The sequence below is a fragment of the Pituophis catenifer genome, unplaced genomic scaffold (assembly GCF_029215685.1).
Source record: "Pituophis catenifer annectens isolate HBS135680 unplaced genomic scaffold, rPitCat1.0.hap2 SCAF_2, whole genome shotgun sequence".
Taxonomy (NCBI): domain Eukaryota; kingdom Metazoa; phylum Chordata; class Lepidosauria; order Squamata; family Colubridae; genus Pituophis; species Pituophis catenifer.
The window spans coordinates 274,673,176-274,696,593 of NW_027256882.1; the positions used below are offsets into that span (position 1 = coordinate 274,673,176).

At 36.6% G+C, this 23,418-nt stretch overlaps 1 protein-coding gene across 2 annotated transcripts in view; it reads left to right on the top strand.

Annotated features, from left to right (window-relative positions):
• Positions 1–7,146: 7,146 nt before the first annotated feature.
• Positions 7,147–23,418, top strand: part of RICTOR (RPTOR independent companion of MTOR complex 2) — a 50,568-nt gene continuing 34,296 nt past the window's right edge. For both annotated transcript variants that reach the window (XM_070935930.1, XM_070935931.1), the window contains exons 1-6: positions 7,147–7,197; positions 7,391–7,438; positions 16,526–16,623; positions 18,747–18,811; positions 21,052–21,183; positions 23,179–23,242. In XM_070935930.1, the coding sequence (XP_070792031.1) occupies positions 7,149–7,197; positions 7,391–7,438; positions 16,526–16,623; positions 18,747–18,811; positions 21,052–21,183; positions 23,179–23,242 (456 nt within the window). In that variant the 5' untranslated portion in view covers positions 7,147–7,148. The remainder of the gene's footprint in view (positions 7,198–7,390; positions 7,439–16,525; positions 16,624–18,746; positions 18,812–21,051; positions 21,184–23,178; positions 23,243–23,418) is intronic.

Below are 23,418 nucleotides of genomic sequence, written 5' to 3' on the forward strand. Positions count from 1 at the left end.
TGTGCTCAAAAGCCCGATTGGGCTTATTACCAGGGAATGTCTTATTTTGGGGGAAGCAGGGTAAGGATTCTCTGACAATTACCCTTCTAGCAGTGGCAAAGAATCCTCCTTAAATGGAAGGGTCGTGGCGGGGGAACTATTTTAAGAAAAAAAAGTAGGGAAGTAGTTGCCCATACACCCACAGCCTGACACAATGTTTAGACAGCATTGATTACAGGAGAAAAAAACAGGATACTAGGCTTCAGCTTCTGATCCACAAGGTTATTGATCTTAGGACAATCCTACATAGTTTATGGATCCTGACTCATACAATAGTTCCAGCCTGCATAGCCATTTCCAAGCTAAACAAATATAGATGTGAAAATCTTTAGCATGACAGATAGAATATGACTTCTATAGAGAATTAATGAGCTTATTTGGTAGTTTTAAAGGCAATTTTTTAAAAAATAGTCAATGTAATTTATGCATTTTTTAATATTTTCTTTTATGTTCAGTTTCTATCCTTGGAACTCTTAATTTTAGTAGCATGTTGCTATGGCATCCAGGAGTTTGGGGTTATACGTTACATTATGTTTTTAATCTTTGTAGATTTTGTTCTTTAAAAAAAATAAAGATTTCAAGTTTTCTATATGGTGGCTTGCTATTTGTCACATTTCTTCATTTCAAATGTCTTCATACTTATTCTTAAATAGGCACCACCAGTATCAAGCATCATGGCCACTAAACAGTTATCAACCTGGTTTTTAGAATAAAGGGTATGATTAGCTTGAAGGAGGTCCAAGGTCTATGTTGCAATTATAGAATAACTTTGTAATCATAATTGTATTTGCTGCAAAGAAAATTGGAAGCTTATTGTATTTTTTTCTTTTTGTATTTTTTTCTTTGGGTTTTTTTTTTTTTGGCTTGGTGTTAGTTTTTAATCTTCTTTTTAAAACTTTAAATACAAATTTATATTTTTTAAAAGGAATGATAACTTGTAAGAGAGATGTTGTGATAGTATAAAATTTTGAATTATTTTTTTAGCTTAAAATGATTAAACTTGATAATCCGTGTTTGCACAGTAAACAGCATAATATTCCCCTTCCATGGAGATTGATGACTGTCAGGTCTGGCCACAAAAGTACTGAGTTTTGATGTCTCTTTCAAGATTCATGACTTATACATTATAGAGTACCTTTCGCTTGAAGGAATCAACCTAGCTATCAGTCTTGCAGCAAGATGGATGGAAAATAAATTTAATAGATAATAATATGATGATGATATCCATCCACACATCCAACATTTGGTGTTTCTATGGGCCAGGTCTCTCCACATCTTCCAAACTTGAACTATTTCTTTGAGTTGTTCTATGCTCTGGCTGGTGTCAGCGTTGATGGTATCCAGTCACCGTGTTCTTTGGAGGCCTGGTTTCAGTTTACAATAATAATAATAAATAATTAAATTTTGTAAGCAAATCAAAGCAATTTTAACCCAGCATGCATTCAGCCCTTAATATTATTTAGCACTTTTTATGATATCCTTTTAATTTTGTATAATAATTGTCTGTTGCTCTGAATTTGTAGCACAGTCAAGTCTTCAGGATTGGGGCAGACTATAACTATTGGAAAATAAATAAGTGATAATCAGAGACAATGGAATTGGCTGCAAATTGTACTAATGAGCTCATACATTCAAAAGGGTTAACATATTCTGCTAATTTAATTGTAGCTTGTCTGTTTCTTTAACAAGGTATACACTTTGTACAAGCTAAGCAACTATGGGTTGTTTAACAATATTTTTTTAAAAAAAATATGCTAAATGTTACATATACCGTTCACATTTCCCTCCCTCCCCATCTCTCCACACAAGCACACAGAGATTCATTTTGCTGCATGTACTCTGGATGTTACACATAAAAAAGTTCCCTACTGTAGTTAAGGCAAAATTATACAGAGTGTAAACAGGAAGCATTTGACATTTTTCAAAGAAAAACCAGTCATTTTTCAGGGTAAAACCACACTTTTAGAAGTGAGAAACTTTACATTTAAAAGTTATTATCAGTACTGTTTCTATGTTTTTAAAAACACCACTTAGCATATGAGATATACTTTATGCAGCTGATAAAATGTTTTTTTTTTAAAAAAAGTTGTTAAACCCAATTACTGCTTTTTCAAGGTTTAAGTTGTAATATTCACATGGCCCTAGATGGATTCCGGTCCTATCCAGCAGATAGCATCAATCTAACATCATAGAATAGGGTTTTTCCTTCAGCATGAAATGTGTTGAGGATGTCTTTTTTTAAAAAACAAAACAAAACCAGAGACTACCAATCTACCTAGTTCAGTAGATTTCCTTCAGTTAACTTCAGATTATGGTGGTGGGGAGACTGATAAGTAGACATTTTTGCAGATCTGATGAGTTTGATCCTTTGTAAAATTGTACAAAAAAACAAAAACAAAAGGGACATCACAATGCCATCTTGTGGTTTATAATTCTTGTGTCTCTGGAGATTCTCAATCATCCAGGTCATGGTTGTCCCAAAGGTGCTTTTTTAAAAAGACAACTGGACTTTTTTGGTTTTTTCTTTGAATTATGTTTTGTTCCTTATCCAAGAAGGTGGAACAGAACTTCTTCAGTTCTGATCAGTTCAGTTCAGTCAGAGCTGAAGCAGCTTCTTGGATGAAAAGTGAAACAATTTCAAGGAAAAAAACCAATAAAATCCTTTCCCTTTTTACAAAAGCACCTTTGGAACAATTACTATAAAACAAAATCTTACTTTGGATAATAAATTAAAATGATTATTTTTATAAGGAATAAGGTATTGTATGTATCAGTGATGGCTTACCTTTTCCGGAACGAGCGCCCAAATTGTATGCCCAAACCCCTAAATTGCAATGCGTATGCACTCCCCACGCATGCACCCCGCCCCCTGCGCATGCACATGTGGCCCCCTTGCCCGCACCCCCCCTGCATATGTGTGTGCCCCCTGCACACACTCTGCCCGCCACGCATGTGTGACAGAGACCCAACGACCAGCTGGCCGGCAGGAGGCGCGCACGTATGCGCAGCAGAGCTGAACTGGGATGACGGCTCGCATGCCTACAGCGAGGGCGCTGCATGCCATAGGTTCGCCATCATGGGTATATATACTGAAATCCTATATTTAAATTGCAGACAGATTTATTTCTGAGTGGCTTTTTAGGCTCAGGTATAATTAATATTTAAATGGAGAGCCCTGGGCTCAGTTTTAAGTTACATTAGAAAATGAAAGAAACATTCCAGAAGAAACCTATGGCAAACCATTTGCTCTCCCCCCCCACACACACACAAAAACCGTGCATGGACCTATCTATGAAGTCATCAGGAGTCGAGTTCAACCCAAACAGGCCGCAGGATGCCATATTTGCCAATATGTATGGTGGTAAAAAGATTACACCTACAAATGTTGAGGCTTTTGACTTTTATCAGCTGAAATTGAACATTTGTTGGGTTGTAGAGATGTTATAGTATATTTATGAGCACCCATATCTCACAGAAATGGGATTCTGCCTGTAGCACACAAGAAGTCAAAACCTATAGAGCCATTTGGAAACAATACTTGACAGTATTATATCAAATATCTGCAAAAAGAGTTCCTGTAACAAAAAACAGTACAATGAAGACAGATTACATGAACATTTTGTGTAAAGGAATATGAATATGTGATGAATGTGTAAGTATAGAATACATCAAACAGGTACAAGAATGGTGAAAGTGCATTTTTGTGAGCAACCTGACATTTAGGAATTACTGGATCTGGAATTATGGTGTCTACGTGTGTGTGTGCACAAATGCCTTTGAGGAATATCTTCAATGACAACTGTTCCACAATACTCAGGACCTCAGACTGGGCTGAAGGTTCACTTATCAACATGACAACGATCCTAAACACACAGCCAAGACAACACAGGAGTGGCTTAGGGACAACTCTGTGAGTGTCCTACAGTGGCCCAGCCAGAGCCCTGATGTCAACTTGCAAAGCTTTCAAGTTGCCATAAGCAGGAGGGGAGGAGAAACTTCACACCTGACCTCCCTATTGAACATCTCTGGAGGGACCTGAAAATGCCTGTCCACCAACAGTTGCCATTGAACCTGACTGAGCTTGAGAGGATTTGCAAGGAATGGCAGAAAATCCCCCAATCCAGGTGTGCAAGGCTTGTTGCCTCATACCCCAAAAGACTCAAGGCTGTAATTGCTGTCAAAGATGCTTCAGCAAAGTACTGAGTGAAGGGTTTGAATACTTATGCCAATGTGATATTTGAGGGTTTTTTCTTTTTAATAAATTTACAGACCTTTCTTAACTTCTGTTTTCACTTTGTCGTTATGGGGATACTGAGTGCAGATTATTAATGAGAAAAAAAATGAATTTCAACAACTGTAGAATCAGGCTACAGCATAACCTTGTGGCAGGGCCTGGTGGCTCAGCAGAGTGATAGCATTGTGATTAACATCAGTTGTCTGCAATTACTGTAAGTTCGAATCTCACCAGGCTCAAGGTTGTCTCAGCCTTCCATCCTTTCTAAGGTAGGTAAATTGAGGACCCAGTTAGTGGGGGCAATAAGCTGACTTTGTATAAATATACAAAAGTATGAAGGCTATTGTTTAACGCATTGTAAGCCGCCCTGAGTCTCTGGAGAAGGGCGGCATATAAATCAAATTAAAAAAAAACAACCAAACTGATAAAAGTGAACGGGGGATCTGAATACTTTCTGAATGTACACACAGAGAATACACACATATAAACACACATGCATACATACACATATGTGTATGTTTTTATCACTAAGTCAAGTCACACCCAACTCTTCATGACTGACAAATCCAATCTTTTCTTAAAAACTTCCAGTATTGGAGCATTTACAACTTCTGGAGACAAGTTGTTCCACTGGTTAATTGTTCTGTCAGGAATTCTCTCCCTAGTTCTAGGTTGCTTCTCTCCTTGATTAGTTTCCACCCATTGCTTCTTGTCCTGCCCTCAGGTGCTTTGGAGAATAGCTTGACTCTGTCTTCTTTGTGGCAACTCCTGAGATATTGGAACATTGCTATCATGTCTCTCCTAGTCCTTCTTTTGATTAAACAAGACATGCCCAGTTCCAGCACCCATTATGTTTTAACCTCCAGTCCAGTCCCCTAAAATCATCTTCATTGCTCTTCTCTGCACTCTGTCATCAACATCTTTTTTATATCGTGGCAACCAAAACTGGATGCAGTATTCCAAGTGTGGCCTTACCAAGGCATTATAAAGTGGTATTAACACTTCATGTGATCTTGATTCTATCCCTGTTTATGCAACCTAGAACTATGTCGGCTTTTTTGGCAGCTGCTGCACACTGCTGGCTCATATTTAAGTGATTGTCCACTAGGACTCACAGTCACCACTATTGAGCAAGGTATCGCATAGATTTTTCCTGCCTAAAGGTAGAACCTTACTTTTTTCACCATTGAATTTCATTTTGTTAGACAGCACCCAATATTCAAGACCACATTGATTACAGCATGCCAGTCTCCCCCTTTCCTCCAACATCCCCCTGAATTTGTCCAAACCCATATTCACTGCTTCAATGACACTGTCTAACCAGCTCATCCTCTGCCGTTTCCTTTTGCCTTCAGTCTTTCCCAACGTCATGGTCTTTTCCAATGAGTCTTCTTTTCTTATCTGAGGGCCAAAGTACTTGAGCTTCAGCTTCGATATCTGTCCTTCCAAAGAAATATATACTGTGTTTCCCTGAAAATAAGACCCTGTCTTATATATTTTTGAACCCCAAAATAAGTACTTGGTCTTATTCAGTGGTGGCTTTCAAAAATTTTTACTACCAGTTCTGTGGGTATGGCTTGGTGGATGTGGAGTGGCTTGGTAGGCCTGGCTTGGTAGGTGGGACAGGGGAAGGATATTGTAAAATCCCCATTTCCTCCCGATCAGCTGGAACTTGGAGGCAGAGAATAGATGGGGACGGGGTCAGTCAGAATTTTTACTACCGGTTCTTCGAACTACTGAAAATTTCCACTACCGGTTCTCCAGAATTGGTCAGAATCTTCTGAAACTCACCTCTGGCCTTATTTTCAAGGATGTCTTATTATTTTGGGGCGTGTGGAGCAAGACGGGGCTCCTCTTGCCTGATTTCCAGCTCTGTCTCCCTAATCCTAACCAGAGGAAATGGCGGGAACGGGCTGCGCAATCTTTTTGGACTGTTGCCTTCTGGCAGAAGATACAGAACAATTAAAACTCGGACCACACGTTTTCTGAATAGTTTTTATCCCAGAGCTATAATTGCACTCAACAATGAACTAAAGGGCCACCATCAGTGAGCTGTTGGACAGCATTACTTGGTCTGTTGTGTGGATGTTTGGGTGGTTTAGGGGTGGGGAATTGGGGTGGGGGGGGGTGTTTGGGGATTGTCATGTATGTTGGGCTTGGTCTTTGGGTGCTTAGTGAATTTTGTTGTATGGGTATACTGTGTATACATATACAATGACAATAAAGTTATTATTAATAAATATTTTCGGGGAGGGCTTATTTGGGGGGGGCTTATTTGAGCATGCGCTCAAAAGTCCAATTGGGCTTATTATCAGGGGATGTGTTATTTTAGGGGAAACAGGGTACACACACACACATACACACCCAAAGAACCAGACATATTATATATTGATATCCATATATAGATGATGGATAGATCGATCGAAAAAAACACTTTCCTCTCAGGAAGCCACTGAGAGAAAGTAGATAAGTAGACTAATTTAGCCGTCCACGTGCGCGCACGCGAGCTACAAATCCCTTATCGCGCACACCCAATTACCACCCATCGTGGTCAATAAGGCGATGCGGGTCCCGCCACCTGGCTGAAGGAGGAGCGGTGGCGGTGGTGGCGGCTGCATTGCTACTGCTTTCCCCCTCCTTCTTGGCCCTTCCAGGCAGCCTCCCCTCAAGAGGCACCGCCGAATACGGGCGGGTCCCTTTCCGCCCTCCGGGAGCCCCCCAGCAACAGCGTCGCCGCCACAGCCGCCCCGCCCCGCTCTCCTCAGACTGCCGGGCCGAGCGCGTCCGGCGGGCGAAATCAAGCGGCGTCTCTCCTCCGCCCCGCTCTCGCGAGATCGGGCAAGGTTTCCGGTGTTGTGACTGCGGGACCGTAAACATGGCGGTGAGTCTCCGCGCCCGCTCGCTGAGGCACCTCCGCATCCGAGGTGAGGAGAACCTGGGCTAGGCCCAGACCTGGGCGGGCGGGGAAGGGAAGCGAAAGCGGCGTGTCTCTGAGCTCTTCGTCCTCTCTCTTTTGCCTCAGCCCCGCTGCTCGGCGGCGCCGCTGCGGCTTCCATCACTAACTGAATCTCCTGCTCTTCTCTCTCTCTCTCTCTCCTTTCTCTCCTCCCTTTCCAGGCCGGAACGACAGCGGCGAGGAGAACGTCCCGCTCGATCTCACCCGAGGTAACGGAGGGCCTGCCGAAAACCAAGCCGAGCCGAGCCGGGCATAAACACCCACTCCCCCTCCTCCTCCTTCTCTTGCGTTGCCGGCTCCCATTTTCAGAATGGGAGTGAATGGAGCCTGGGTCTGAGGGTGGAGAGAGGCTCGTGGGGCGAGTCCTCCGTGGGGAGAGAAGAGGGAGGGTCGCCTAAAGGAGCACCGGGGAGCCGCTTTTCCCTTTTCTCGAAGCGGCTCCCTTTTGCGGATGGAAAGGTTGCCAATACACAACCTGCCGCCGGCCTCCCCTTATATTTGAAACTCAAGCTTGTTTTGGGATGGTTGGACGAACCAACCAACCAACCAACCTCCCACACCACCACCGCCGCCGCTTCCTTCCTCCTCCCTTATTTAAAACTAAGCTTGGTTGGAGTGGTTCTCACTTCCCTGTGAGTAATATTTCATTCAGCCTGGTTGCGGTGTCTGAAGCGGACTTGTGGAGTAAAAAATTAGTTCCTCAATGGAAAGCCCGGCCTTTCCATTTACTGGTCTGCGTGTTTTTGCATGAAGAAATAAACTCTGAAGAAATAAGATTTTTTTTTCGCATACTCTCTCTGTGTGTGTGTGTGTGTGTGTGTGTGTGTGTGTGTGTGTGTGTGTGTGGTTGGTTGTGTCACCCCCCCCTTTTTTTTCTCTCTCTCCGCCCCCCCCCCCCCTTATGCAATGGCGTTTTTTTACCCTGCTTAAAATAAGTTGGTATTTGTTGGGCCTCTTGAAAAGGGAGGGAATGTGAAGGCTGGGTTGACAGGATGAAAGGCAAATCGGTCTCTCTTCCCCCCCACCACCCAAAAAAAAAAATCTGCCTTGAAAATAGTGAAAGTCATGGTGTTTTATGGCAGGGTGATAAATGCAAAGGGATGCTTCACTGGTGAGTTGCTTGCTGAGATAGTGTGTTGATGTGGGGGGGGGAAGTATGAGGACAACAAGTAGCTACCTGGTTATTGACAAGTTAGTGTATTGCGTTCTCTCTACCCTAGATTGTGTGTGCAACTTAACCTATTTCAGGTTCATTATTTAATCTCCGCTTGCTGTTGATGGCTGTTAGCAGCCGTTAAGGGCGCGTTTGAGTGCTTATGCTAGCACTATATAAATCTTAATGGTCTTTCTGAAGGCTTTCCTCCTACACTCATCTTGCAAATTGATTTGGTGAGTCAGTCTACTTGGAAATAGGCCTCCTTTGTGGCTGTTGATAAGCTATAAAAGCTTCCCTAACTGAGAGTGTCCATAGATAGGCAAAAACTGTCCTCTACCATGATTAGATGTGGATATTAAAGCAAGGTGGCAGCTGGAAGTATCCTGATACTAACATTTTTGAAAAACTCAAAATTTTCAGAGATGATTTATAGAAATATATATATGTTCCTTTTAGACTTAAAATAGTTGTAGTAAAATATGCTATTGGCATGCTATCTAAACATAAAACTATCAGTATGCAGTATAACTTATTTCATTGTTTGTTATTTAGCATATTTATATTCAGTATGACATACATACTCCTTAAGGCAGTATCAATTATATTAAAATAATACAAATTACAATACAAGCAAAACTCAGAAGGTATATATTAGTCAGTCTCAGGACTGTTTTTACAGCAGCATGTTGTTTCTAGAATAAATAAACTGTAGCTTCTCTTCATTGGTCCAAATTGATGAACAGGGCTGTTTTTTCTGTTTCCATCATGCTATTTCTGGGTGGCAGAGTTGCAGTTCGTCACTAGTAAATGGCATTTGTTTTAGATACAGTTTTGGGTAGATAAAATAATAGATTCTAGCGTACTGCATATTAGGATTTGCAAATCCTTTGTAAACCGAGTGGAATATTTGGCGCAGTCTTGTTTATCAGAAAAAAATTAGAATAAGCACATAAGCTTCTGACAAAATATGTAGTACAAACAATAGCACAGGATAAATTCAGAAGTGCACAATGAAATCCATAATTTTAGTCCAACAGATTCTAAATGGTTCTACTAAAGAATAAATGACATAATGCAAAAAGATACTGTTTATTCACACAGGGCATGTGATTTCTATGTTTGGACATTACTGCAGTGATTGCTGGACTTCACTATGGATGTCTTCATACTGCAGTTGTAAAATCTAAATTGGGGCTAAATTGTTTAGAAAATGATATTCAATAGAGAAAATGTTCATTTAATTTAAATGCTACAATTCAAAAAATATTTATCACAGATTGTGTCTAGATACACATTTTGATACTTTGTAGCTCCAATTAATATGCCAATTTTCTAGATTATTGAAGGAAAAATATACTGAAGTCTCTTAAAAGTCAAGTAGATTCTGGGGATCTTTTGACAACTTTTATGAGGATACTGAAAATGTATTGCACAGGGATGTTTTGTTTCTCTTGTGTATTATTATTCTATTATTACTCTCTTATTACAAATACGTTTACTGCATAGTGTAATATGTTCTATTATTTCTTCAGACTTGCTTCAGTAAAGTAGTCCATGTTATATGTGTTCATGAAGGCAGTTCAGTTCAGTGATCCTTGGATAATAGTGCTTAAGTATGTCCCCTACGTTTGATTTTTTTTACTTTGAATGATGAAAGAAAGCTTGAAGAAAGCTAGATATGTTTAGCAGAATGTGGTCAGAAAGATAATTTGCATAACTAGCAGTATTAATTGCACAGGTAGTACTTTTAAATTCCTTTACAGGTGATGCAGAAGTGGTGCCTGTTGCATTGTTGTCTTAATTCTGTGGGATCCTAATCTCTGGGTTGTATCAGTTAGATAGTACTGCTTTGTAGAACTCAAGAAGCCTGCTTTCTTTGTCACAGTGCCTGCCCTATCAAATCATACTTCCAAAGTAGATTAGATTCTATCTTGCGGGTCTTTTGGAAAGCTGTTTAGATCTAGGTATTTTCCCAGGCATGGGGTGGGGGTGGGGGGTGGGGTTAGAATTATAGAAATTGAAACCAGATGTTGCTGATTTCCTTGGTTGCCATAATACCTTGTCCTTTTTAAAAAAAAAAAATCAGTGGTATATGTTTTTAACCTATCAGCTGCCCTAACTTGTGTTTATGAGATGGGTGGCCATGTAAATTGATTGAAATAAAGTCAATCAATAAAAGTTATGAGTAAGCTGCTTTGGTGATATGCTACGTCTCTTCCTTTCCTAAGAAGGAAGACCAAAAAAATGGAGAAAGACCATGCAAACTTTTTGGATGATTCTTTTCATTGTTACATATAATATGCAGGTCACCTACAATTCTTTTGAATAAGCTTCAATAACTTAGAACTCACAAGCTGAGTGTAAGCCAGTAGTTAGTCATTAAGATCCTCAAGTTGCTTGAGAAATCCAAATTTATTGACTCATGATCAGTCGATGGGCTGGCAGTAATTTGCTTGGATGATCAATTATTTTTTAGCTCTACGTGTGAAAATTATAAGAACTTTTCTGTATGTGATGGAATCGGATACAAGAAAAAAATAGCTAAAAGTATGCATAATATCCTTCTCCACCTAAATTAGATAGCCTCACAAAACCAAATGCAGTTTCTAAGCTGCCTATTTTTAGTTAACTAAGGAAAATGTAAAGTTTTTCTGTTTGTTTATTGTCAAAGGACAGAGAATCCTGGATATTATCACAGAAAAATGGACATTTACATAAAGTGACATTCTTGGATGACTGAAAAATAATGGATAGTATGGGAAGCCACAATTTCATTATCAAAATTTGTGCGTATAAATTTAAACCTTTGAATATGTCACGTTAGAATAGTAATTCTGCATTGTCAAAAGTGATTTATGTTTGTGTGTTTATATATATAGAGAGAGGCATAATGAAATAATGTACTGTTTATTTCACTGAGAGCTTTATGGATTTTAAATTTTAAAACTTACATGATGGGTGACAGAAATAATATCGAGTACCATTAGAACATTTTGTAATGCAGAAAAACCTCCAGAACATCTTGAATATGATTTATAAACGATCACAGTTTAGGAATTTCTCTGACAATATAATTTTTATATAAGCACAAAGTAAGGAGATGAGGCTGTCCCATGCCAGGATGTGGGAAATAAATCCCATGTCTCTATAGAGTTACATGAATTCAAAGATTTAGGAATGAACATAGAGTCAAAATCTATTCCAATAGAATTCTGTTTCATACAGTGACTAATTAATCCTGTTCTGTTTTATTCAATTGGCAACAGTCTTCCAGAATTTTAATAAAATAACTGCATTGATGACTTAAAACTTATTTTAAAAATTCTTTTTAAAACTGTATTTTTTTAAAAAAAAAAAGTGAAGGGGATCTACTGTAAACTAGAACCTGGGGTTGTATTTAGAAGGTTTGGTCTCAAACTTAGTTTCTTTCTTAGTAATTTGATATTTCTCACTGTGGTTTGATATTTTATTCTCTCATTTTTTGTTTTTCTTTACTCTTTCGCTATAGGAAGGGGATGAAAGCTGCTCACACTCATGCAAATAAACCCCAGCATATATGTTATATTTTCTATCCCAGATTTCTATTGCCAAATGAATAAAATAAACTTTAATGTATTTGTTAGATTTATAACTTTTTTTTTATTTAGAAACTTAAGTTAGTGTATATGATCTCCTTCCTTCTATTTTTCTTCACTAAAATTACCCTTTAAGGTGAGAACAAGTGATTGATTCAAACCCAACTAGTTACCTTCGATGATTGAGCTTGGACTAAAACCTGCTGCTAGTCTAACATTCAAACTGCTATACCACACAGAACTCTTTGTGGTAACAGTTAAGTGTATTGGCTAATTGGGGATATGAATCTACGTGTATCTTCATATATAAATGATGGCCCAGAATCTAGTTTATTTGCAGTAAATATTAAATAAAAGTATGATGCAACAAGAAATATAGAATTGAAAATGAATATGACATACTAAAGTAATCTTGTTACAGCATTTTGAACCATTTGAAGTTTCTGAGAAAAGCTATAACTACAGTGCATTATAAGGTATTAGTGACTCGATCTGAAATTTATAGAAACTGAAATAGTTGATGCAACAAACTTAAATGCTTCTGGATTATGAAGCAATAATTTCAAGCATTGAAATATTTTCTTCAGCAACAAAACAAGTGTAATGCCTTGGTTCTTATTTTTAAGATACCGTTATAGCTAATATGATCCCTCCTTGCAGCATAGACATGAGTGGATTGCTGGATTAGGTATCATTAAGTTGGTGTTTAAGTGTTAAACACCAACTTAATGACATGAATTACTTTTTTTAAAAAAAAAAGTTGTTTTCCTTCGCCTCAGTGAAGGTGCAGGGTGACAATTGCAAGACTTTTTGAATGGGGTTATCCATTAATTTATTTTATTCCATTAAATCTTTTTATATAACATATTTTCCTGTTTCATGCAATTCACATACAAGTGTTGTACAATGGTAAACTTGTTAAACAAATACATGCAACCCCATGTAAAGTGCATTGCAGTAGTCTAACTGGTTGGTATTGAGGGAATAAGTTACTATAGCTAGGTATCCTTGCAGTAAGAAAGACCGCAACTGTACTATCCAGAGCTAAATTTAAGTTCTGGCTATTATCAGACTTCACGCAGAAGTTATGAATCCAGAAGAATTACATTGTACAAGCAGCAATTCTTTCTTATGTGGGTTCAGATTTTCCCTGTTGTCTCTCATCCAAGTCTTCACAGGCTCCAGGTGCTTATTTGTACATAGGGTCCTTCTGTGAGGGAGATGGGCAGTTTCTAAATATGATAAATACATAAAATAAAGAACATCAACTGCATCTCTCTTACAGGGTGGGATAGCAGTGTATAATTAGGCATCACCAGGATACTGCTATCACATCCAAAAATTTTAGATGACTTCCTCCATCAGTTTACTATAGATGTTAAAACACAGGGAAGGGAGAATTGAATCCTGTGGCACTCTACCCAGTAGTAGCTATTGGAGCAATCCCTCCTCCCATCTGCTATGGCAGATTAAAATTGTCCGTTGAGGAAGGAGCAGAACCATTGCAAAACAATACCTCCTATCCCCAATTGCAGGTGGTCCAATAAGATACCAAGAACAATGGTGTCAGAGGCTGCAGTCCAGTTCACTTACTTAATTTTCAGAATGTTTGGGACCATGCTTCATAACCAATGTACGCCTGCTTCTTGTAATATATCATACATGCCTTTTTTTCCATCCAGTTTTTTTATTTTATAACATAAAAATTTCATTTTCAATTAAACAGTGTGTTGTCTGGGTACAAATAGTTTTAGGAAATAATAATCAAAATATTTATAACAGTAATTATTACATTAGTGTTGAAATAATAATAATAATAATAATATAATAATATAATAATATAATAATAATAATAATAATAATAATAATAATAATAATAATAATAATAATAATAATAATATGAGACAGTCGACCACCTGATCAGTGGGTGCAGCAAAATTTCACAAACTGACTACCTACAACGCCATGACCGTGTTGCTAAGATCATTCACTGGAAATTGTGCCAGAAGTTTGGATTTGAGTACAGCAAAAACCACTGGGAACATCAGATTGAGAAAGTTTTAGAGAATGAGAAACTAAAGATCTTGTGGGACTTTAGGATTCAGACTGACAGGCACTTGGTCCACAACACACCTGACATAACAATAGTTGAAAAGAAAAAAGTATGGTTCATTGACATTGCAATACCTGGTGATGCACGAATTGAAGATAAGCAGCAAGAAAAAATCACAAAGTACCGGGACTTACAAATTGAAGTTGAGCGACTGTGGAAAAAGAAATTGTGTGTTGTCCCGATTGTAATTGGAGCCCTCGGAGCAATACCCAAAGGGCTACCCCGCTATTTAGAAATTCTAAATTTGCCGGACTTGAACATTTTGACTCTACAAAAAACCACCTTACTCGGAACAGCTTACATCCTCCGACGATACCTTAACAGTTCCTAGGTCCTTGGTTAGGACTCGAGCTGCTGAGCTATTAACCAGCCTCAAAGGCTGTGAATCTCACTAAAGATTAATAATAATAATAATATAATAATAATAATAATAATAATAATAATAATAATAATAATAATAATAATAATAATAATAATAAATGTTTACTTAACTATTTTAACATATCTCCCTTTGATAAAATAAATCCCAGGTCAAAAAATATTCAGTTTCTTTTCCTTAATTGTGTTAGCCTATCCATTTCTGCACATTCTAATAATTTTTTAAATCACATTTTTATCTGTTGGGCTCTCTTAACTTTTCCATTTTGTGCAAATGCAATTCTAGCTATAGTCAATACATGTAAAATCAGATATGCATTCCTTTTATTGTACTTATCCGGTAAAATGCCCAACAAGAATATTTTTGGTTTCAAATCAATATGTTGTTTTACCATTTTTTCCAGCCATGTATGCATTTTTGTCCAGTATTTTTTTGCTTTGGGGCATGTCCACCACATATGATAGTACGAATCAGGTGTCTGCATTTAAAGCTTTGTAACCAGAGGATATTTTATTACTACTTTGAGAAAAGGCAAATAGAACTGTATTTTGGCTGTTAATTTGATCAATGTTTCTGTTGGAATGTTTCTGTTTTGTGGAGCCTTACTGAGAAAGCACAGGTAGTCATTTAGCAACTGTGTAGTAGTGTGATTGATCACAGTTATGAGAGTGATGAAGAAGTAACTTTGAAACCAGTCTTTGCATTTTTGACCTTTGCAGGTCTATAAAGCAAATGAAAGCTGAAGTTAAGATCATAAACAGGGTGACAGTTTTACTTAGCAATCACTTTGCTTGCTGATTGAGTTGCTGGTCCCAGTTGCACTTGCTAAACAAGGACTGCCTGTAGTTTGATTTATTATTTTGCCAATGAAATAAGATTTTCTAAATCTATGAACTTGTAGTTGAAACCTAAATAATTTTTATAGCAAAATTATTTGAATCTAGAATTATTTTGGCAATTTTCTGAAAAATGCTCAAAACAAAAGAATATACATCACCCATATTATATTGTTGATAATGTTAAATTATAGGACAGCAATTTATCCCATCTATTATGCATCCTTAAAATCGAAGATTATAATAGTGATGTTTTTATATCAATACTATTGTAACCTTTGTAATCTCTCTTGTTTGTAGTTTTTTGCTTTTTAAGTTTTATAAAATGTTTTCTGTCTTACTATTTTTTCTCTTTTTCTCATTCTTTTTATATTTTCTGTGGAAGCGCTATTTTCACTTTGTAAAAAAATCTTTGGAATCTCAACATTTTCTATTATTTTTTATAAGATTCCCTTCCATCAAAATTTTTAATTTTGCTTATTATAGCAGTAACAAAATAATAGGGTTTTTTTTACAGGTACTCTTTGATTCAATAACCGTTCATCTAACAGTGGTTTAAAGTTTCAACAACTTTAGAAAAAGTGACAATCGTTCACACACTTTCACTCATTGCACCACTCCTGTGCTCACATTGCATTTTGGACATTTGATAACCAACCCGCATTTATGACCCTGTTGCACTGTGGTCATGGAATTGTCATTTGCTACCATTTTTGCCGATTTCCAGCAAAAAAAACAAAACAAAAAACCATTGGGTATTTGCTTAAGAGATGTTGATTCGCTTAACAACTGCAATGATTTATTTAATGACCACCATAAAACTTATAAAATTGGATCTGACTCAATTTACAACCACACCATCTTACAATTCTGGTCCCGATTGTCATTAAGCTGAGAACTATTTGTACTGGATTGTTGATAGCCAAATATATAATATTGTTCTGCATCATAGCAGTTTATTATAGGGTGACTAATATAAAATAAAAGTGGTTATTTTTCAGTCATCAATTCAGCTTGAACTCTGTCTTTTGGATCAGAAAAAGGCACAAATTTATAAATAAATAACAAAATAATAACCTCAGTATATAATAAATTTGTGTGTCAAAACATGGCAGGAATTCTCAAAGATAAATATTAAGATAATTTAGGAGTTACACTGTGATCAAGGGATACATTTTTCATTGTTTTGGGAACTATATAGTTTCTCTAACTCTATTTGTACCATATTTTTTTGTAGACCCCTCCGATAACTTGAGGGAGATTCTCCAAAATGTGGCCAAATTGCAAGGGGTTTCAAATATGAGAAAACTTGGCCATTTGAATAATTTTACAAAGGTAAGAAATTTAGTGACTGTTATAATGTTATCTTTTATTTTTATTAATGCATCAAATAATTGTTTTAGAAAAATGGTGGTTGATGTAGCATGGTAAAGTCATCAAGTAGTAACGGGATTGGTAAATTGTTTGAAATTACTTGGATATCCACAATTTTGCAGAGCTTGAACAAATAAGTAGACTGCTGTGATAATGAACCATGTTGAATACTGCATATTGCAGTATTTGATGTATATGAAACAATTATGGATGTGCTTCCAGAAGAAGTATGTTCTGAATATATATATGCATTCTTGTGAAGACCTAGAAAGGGCCATGAAGCAGTCAGCTGAGCCTGCGACTGTTACATGTCTCCTTTTTGCAGATCCAGAGAGGCATGTTGGAGGATCTGTTTATCCATATATGAATACATTTTTAAGATAGAAATTGAGATTTGGATATTCATGACTTATTTGTAGACTTTGTTTAGTTCTGTTTGGCTAGAATTCTAGGCAAGGTAGAACATGTAGTAACTAATAAAATAACAATATATCATAATTCCAGATAATACAGATTAATAAAAAACATTCATCTGCCAGTTTTCAAAAAGCCAGTTGTTTACAACCTCTGAAAACTATGAGAGGCAAGCCATCTGTGCTTTGGAATAAGTTATTTCAAAGGAGGGGGATCTCACGGGGTGCACTAGAATAGAATAACAGAGTTGGAAGGGACCTTGGAGGTCTTCTAGTCCAACCCCCTGCTCAGGCAGGAAATCCTATACAATTTCAGACAAATGGTTGTCCAGTCTCTTCTTAAAAACTTCCAGTGTTGGAACATTCACAACTTCTGGCGGCAAGTTGTTCAACATTCAGTAGGAGGGTAGCTGAGTCTGCTGTTGGGTATCCCAAGGGGGATGCTTATGACGCAGAATATTTGTTTATTATTTTTATTTTATTTTATAGGCGTAATGGTTTTTATAAGCTTCACAGAGTTTGGGCAGCCATAATATAAATCTTTTAAATAAAATTCATTATCAAGCTCCCTTCAACTGAATCTTGTCACAGCAGTTGTCCCCTGTTCTCCTATATTGTCAGGCAAAAGGGGTTTCTAAAGTACTCAGACTCTGAGTTGTATGGTATGTAATAGATAACAACCAGCACTTTGAATTGCACAGGATAACCAGTGTAACTCCCTAATACAAATTTTGTTCATAGACCATTCAACAATGCTAACTCAAGGGCATATGACACTCCTGAGACACATTGACTGCTGGTATCATGTGCTGCCAATGTGAAGTTTTGCGTTATTAGAATCATTCAGAACAGGGGCTGTATTGTTACCCCCAAGGCTTTGATGCCCTAGGTAAATGTTTATTCAGATTAAAGCTTTCCCTGCTTTTATTTTATATATAATCTTATTTTATAAACTTTCTTCACAAAACTAAGCCCATATGTAAAGTGGAAGAGGAGGACTACATTGTCTGTTATTTGAGCTGTTCTCTTACACTTTTACTTCAGGTGTCAATGCAGTAGCATTTTGTCAGTTTTATGGTATTTAGGGCCCAGAATATATTTTGTTATACAGTACATCCTTATTATAACAAATGATCTACATAGTAGGATATCAAATAGTTGAACCGTTTTTTATTACTTTTGTTATCATATATTTATAGGCAATGAAACAAAATTATATTGGTGATTTTTGCTTTAAAAGTGGTAGTAGCTTTGCCAAAAAAATGAATTGGATAAAGATGCGAGTGGTAGTAATTTTTTTTAAATTCGAGATTGTTGCTGTTTGCAGAGAAACCAGGAATTTGTACATTTTTTAAATGTGTGTCTTTTAAGGTAATTGGAGTAATTAAGTTAAATTATAGAATCCTGTATACATCTGAAAAGTAAAGAATTTTTCAGTCAATCCAGATATCAATAGCTTGGTTTTTTTAAATTATCTTTCAAAATAATTGACAAAAATTAATGACAATAATTCAACCAGGCTATTTCTTTCTCTTCTAATAATGTCCTGGAAAAATGTTCAGATTGGTTAATTGGGAAGTAGTATAGATGTGAGGAAATGATTAGTTGAACTTGCTTATTGAAAATTGTTTTAATTCTGTTGTTGAAAGTACTGAAATTTATATCTTGCAGCTTCTTTGTAATGCTGGTCATACTGAAGAAAAATTAGGTTTTACTTATGAAGATATCATCATATGGTAAGTGTTGTGTATTGTAAATAGTAATCTGATGATTGAAATTCTGGATTAAAGTAATAACAAACCAGAAAGTGGTTTTCTTCAGAGAAGATGGATTGTGACAGAATTAGAACAAAAGGCTAGAAATTCTAAGTTGTGATGGGAGATAAATGTGGAAATGAATTAAGGTGGATTTAAATTGAGCACCTCTTCAGACCCAATAACAGTTGTGAGCAGCAGAGATTATTAGCTTCACTGTTAACTCTGATTGTTACTCCTGTCCCTGATGAACAGTTGGGATTTATGCCCAGTTTATATCTTAAGCATCAGCCTGTTGTATAATATATCCTGTTTACTGTTAAAGACCTGAAAAAAAACCTTAAAAATTGTTTTTGTTTAAAATAACCAGACTTTTACTAGCCACACATTGGGATGGTAAAGAATTTAAATAATTATAAATGGTGGATAAGCAGATAAATACTACAAAATATGCTGTGACTTGACCTATTTTTAAACCAATACATATGTAATATGTTATAATGGTCAGCATGACATACAGGTAGTCCTTGATTTACAACCACAAGTGAGCCCCAAATTTCTGTGGTTAAGTGAGACATTTGTTACAACCTTTTGTACAACCTTTCTTGTCACAATTAAGTCATTGCAGTTATTAAGTTAGTAATACGGCTGTTCAGTGAATCTGGTTTTCCCATTGACTTTGCTTGTCAGAAGGTCACAAAAGGTGGCCACATGACCTTGGGGCACAGCAATGGTCATAAATATGAATCTGTTGGCAAGCATCTGAATTTTGATCATGTGATCATGGGGATGCTGCAATGCTATGTAAAGCTTAATAACTGAAAAATGATCATAAGTCATACTTTTCAGTGCCATTGTAATTTTGAACAATCACTAAAGGAAGGAGGGAGGGAGGGAGAGAGGAGGATTACCTGTATTTTCTTTTGGAGGTGTTAGAGAAAGTATTTTACATGCGTTTCCTTTCCATTTACAGCTAAGGCGGACAATAATGTCTTCCTTATCCTTTACTGCTAACAGAATTGAATACAGTATAGTGCTATATTAAAACTCAGAAACAAATTTGACAAGTCCAATTTTATTTTGTATATTAATAAAAATATCTGTTAAAGATGTCAAATAGGTATTATTGACCTTATCTATATCTCAAAGATTGGGCATATTTGACTAAAGATTAACTATTCTTTATAATTTTAAAATTATATCATTGTATTTACTGGGGATTTAATTTAAGGATCACAGCAATACCATATTTTAAATCTGGTTTCTGAAAAGTCCTCTAGAACTTTGATAGCATAAACAACTGTCTGCATTCTAAAGGCCACCATAAGCGTAGAAAAAAACACAGTTCTTTTTAGAAGTTGCAAACATGATTTCGTACAGTATGCTTTTTTACCCAGTTGGCCATTCTTCTGACTTTCAGAATCTTAAATGTGCTAAACTGAAAACTTCTGGGAAAAATACGATATATCAGCGTAATGTTGAAAACATTTAGCTTTGTAGTGATTTTTACCCCATAATGATTTCATTTTTGATCATTCTGATAGCTGCAAATGAATCCAGACAACAGAAACTAGTACTTTTTAAGTGTAAAGTTAATGGATCTTTACTGGCTATAAAATGGAATAGCCAAAGAATTTAAATCTTAATAATTTTTTTAAGTAGCTTTGAAGGTCAGTAGGCCATGTGTTTCAAGGAGGTATCTCCTTGATTGAAAGCAATGAGTAATTAGATTTATTTGTATTCTTACAACTATAGAGATGATCTTTAGAAGAATTTAAGCTCTTTAGAACTTTTTAACGAAAGAAACAAAAAAGGGATTGATGGGTTAAATTGTTTAAAAGTTTTGCAAATTTGGGGTTATGTAATTCCTTAAATGTTGCAGAGATGTTTTTTCTGTGGTAATTTGATAGTTTCAACAATTAATATTTACAGCAAAGTGTAAAATGTTTTATGTTTGTGTCACTCTCTAGATTCATATTATTGTTTTTAATTTGATTAAATATATAATACAATAGATATTTAACAATTTTTCAATCACATTTATAGGAATTTATACATTATTAGCTGCTGATGTTATAGATGTTGTAAAAAACACATTTTGGATACTACAGAGTTAAAAAATAGTTAGATGAAGGAAGTTAATCACATAAAATGAGTTTGGTGAATATAGAATGGATATACTTTTATCATTTATAGCCTGAATGACTTATTTATCATCACAGTTTGCGGTTAGCTTTATTAAATGAAGCGAAAGAGGTGCGAGCAGCAGGACTCCGAGCTCTTCGATATCTTATCAGAGACTCCAGTATTTTACAGAAGGTATTAAAACTGAAAGTGGATTACTTAATAGCCAGGTAATTACCAAAATAATATTACAGTAATGTGATTTGTAATTGCTTGGATTTTTCATATGCATCTGTTGTTTATATGACCCATCAAACAGTGTCCATTTGTATTATTAAATTTGTAACTTGAGCCTCCTCCAACAGGAATCATGATCCCATCCTTTATGTTAGGGGTCCCTGGCAGGCCACGGATCGGTACTTGTCTGTGGCCTGTTAGGAATTGGGCTGCACAACTGGAGGTGAGCAGCAAGCAAGCAAAGCTTCATCTGTTTTTGCAACCACTTCCCTGCACTAATATTACCACTTGAGCTCCACCTCAGATCATTAGGGATTAGATTTCCATAGGAGTGCAAACCCTAAACTCTGCATGTGAGGGATCTAGGTAGTGTGCTCTTCTTCCCCCCTCCCCCGTCTGTGGAAAAATTGTCTTTCACAAAATTGGTTCCTGTTGCCAAAAAGGTTGGTAACCATTGCTTTATGTATATTCAATGTTCGTGCAGGACTCATGTATATACAGAAATTCTGCTTTCAGTCACATAAGCCAACACATAGAAGCATTTGGGAACACTAGCCACATATTAGTCTAATAAAGGCATCTACAAAGCCTGCTGTATATTTTATAACTCTTGTGTTGTTCCTTCTGATGATATAATCTTGTTGATATTATGATTTGGAGCAATAAAGCTGCAGTCATTTATAAGTAAATGGCCTGGAACAGTTCATGATGGAGGCTTTGAGGCAAATGTAGGTAATTCTCCACTTACGACTGGTTGTTTAACAACTGTTTGAAGTTAACATGGAAAGGGTGCCTTATTTTCTGTAAAGCACTTCTGGTCATTGTAAAATGTTGCCCCTCTTTCCCCATGGTCACATGATTGAGATCTGGGTGCTTGGCAATGTGTTCACGCTGCTGTCACCTGTCCAAGCATTCGTCCTCCCCTCTATGCACTGCAGAGTGGATGGATGGAAATCCATTGGACTGCAGAAACGAAGCTAAGCTCTTTAGATCTTATCTTTGTTTTGGCAACCCACTGCAGGAGTTTCCTCCTGTGAATGGGAAGGGGGCACTCCTTCACTGGACTGGAGAAATTAAGCTTGCATTCCATAGATCCGAGCTTTTATTTCTCCAGCCAATTACAGACATTCTCTTCCACATGGAAGGGAAGGCAATTCCTGTGGTAGGTTGCAAAAATAAAGCCTGAATTGTTGGGGGCAATATGCTGACTCTGTAAACCGCTTAGAGAGGGCTGTAAAACACTATGAAGCTACTGTATATGTAAGTGCTATTGTTAAAGACCTGCGCCCCATTGCAGGGGTTGTCTTCTGCACATGGAGGAGAACTGCTTTCCTGCCTGTGGCAGGCAACTCTTTTGCTTTGTCTGCTTAATGATTCACATAATCATTTAATGTCTGCAAGTGACTGAGCTGGGATTGTGGTTGTTGAGTGAAGCAGTCATGTGGGCATCTTAACTATCCCTGTGCTTAACCAATATTCCAGCTCCAATTGTCATAAATCAAGGATTATCTATTTGGATTGTTTTACCTCAGTAATGTTTAGAAGTTGAATCTCATCATTATATCCCATAAAATAATTTTGGGCTAATTTGAGCATTTTTAGCCACTTGTATTTTGAGAAAAAAGTGAAAAACATAGTTCTTGCTGGTTCTTTCTTCCGTATGCTATCCCTGTTCAATCTCCTACACATGTATTAAAAGATTCCACTTCTCCCTACTAATCTTTTGAAAGTAGATTTTCAAAAAGAATAAGAAAATGTCACCTGTACTATTTTTCCATCAAAAGTATTCTACAGATAAACTTTCATGGAAGGATGGAAGCCTTTGTTGAGAGGCAAATTCTAGATCCAAACCAACCAATAATTCTGGTTATTTTAATGTCTGAATCCCAATTATAAGGAACTAATACAACAAAACGTTAAGAAAATAAACCATGTTTCATAGGTAGTTATAAATATAAATACATAAATATATATGTATTTCATTTTAGATGCATAGATATACAGCAAAGTAATGAAGTAGAACGAACACAAGCACTTCGTTTAGTCAGAAAGGTATGTGAAAACTCACAATATAATATTGTTATTTACTAAATTATCCATCTCAAGTTTTATATGATTATAAAATAATATTGCAAATAGCTTGATTATTTACTGTAGAAAACAATGCTGATAATGAAATTCAGTTAACATGGTATAAACACGATTACAAGTACAAAACTAATATATGA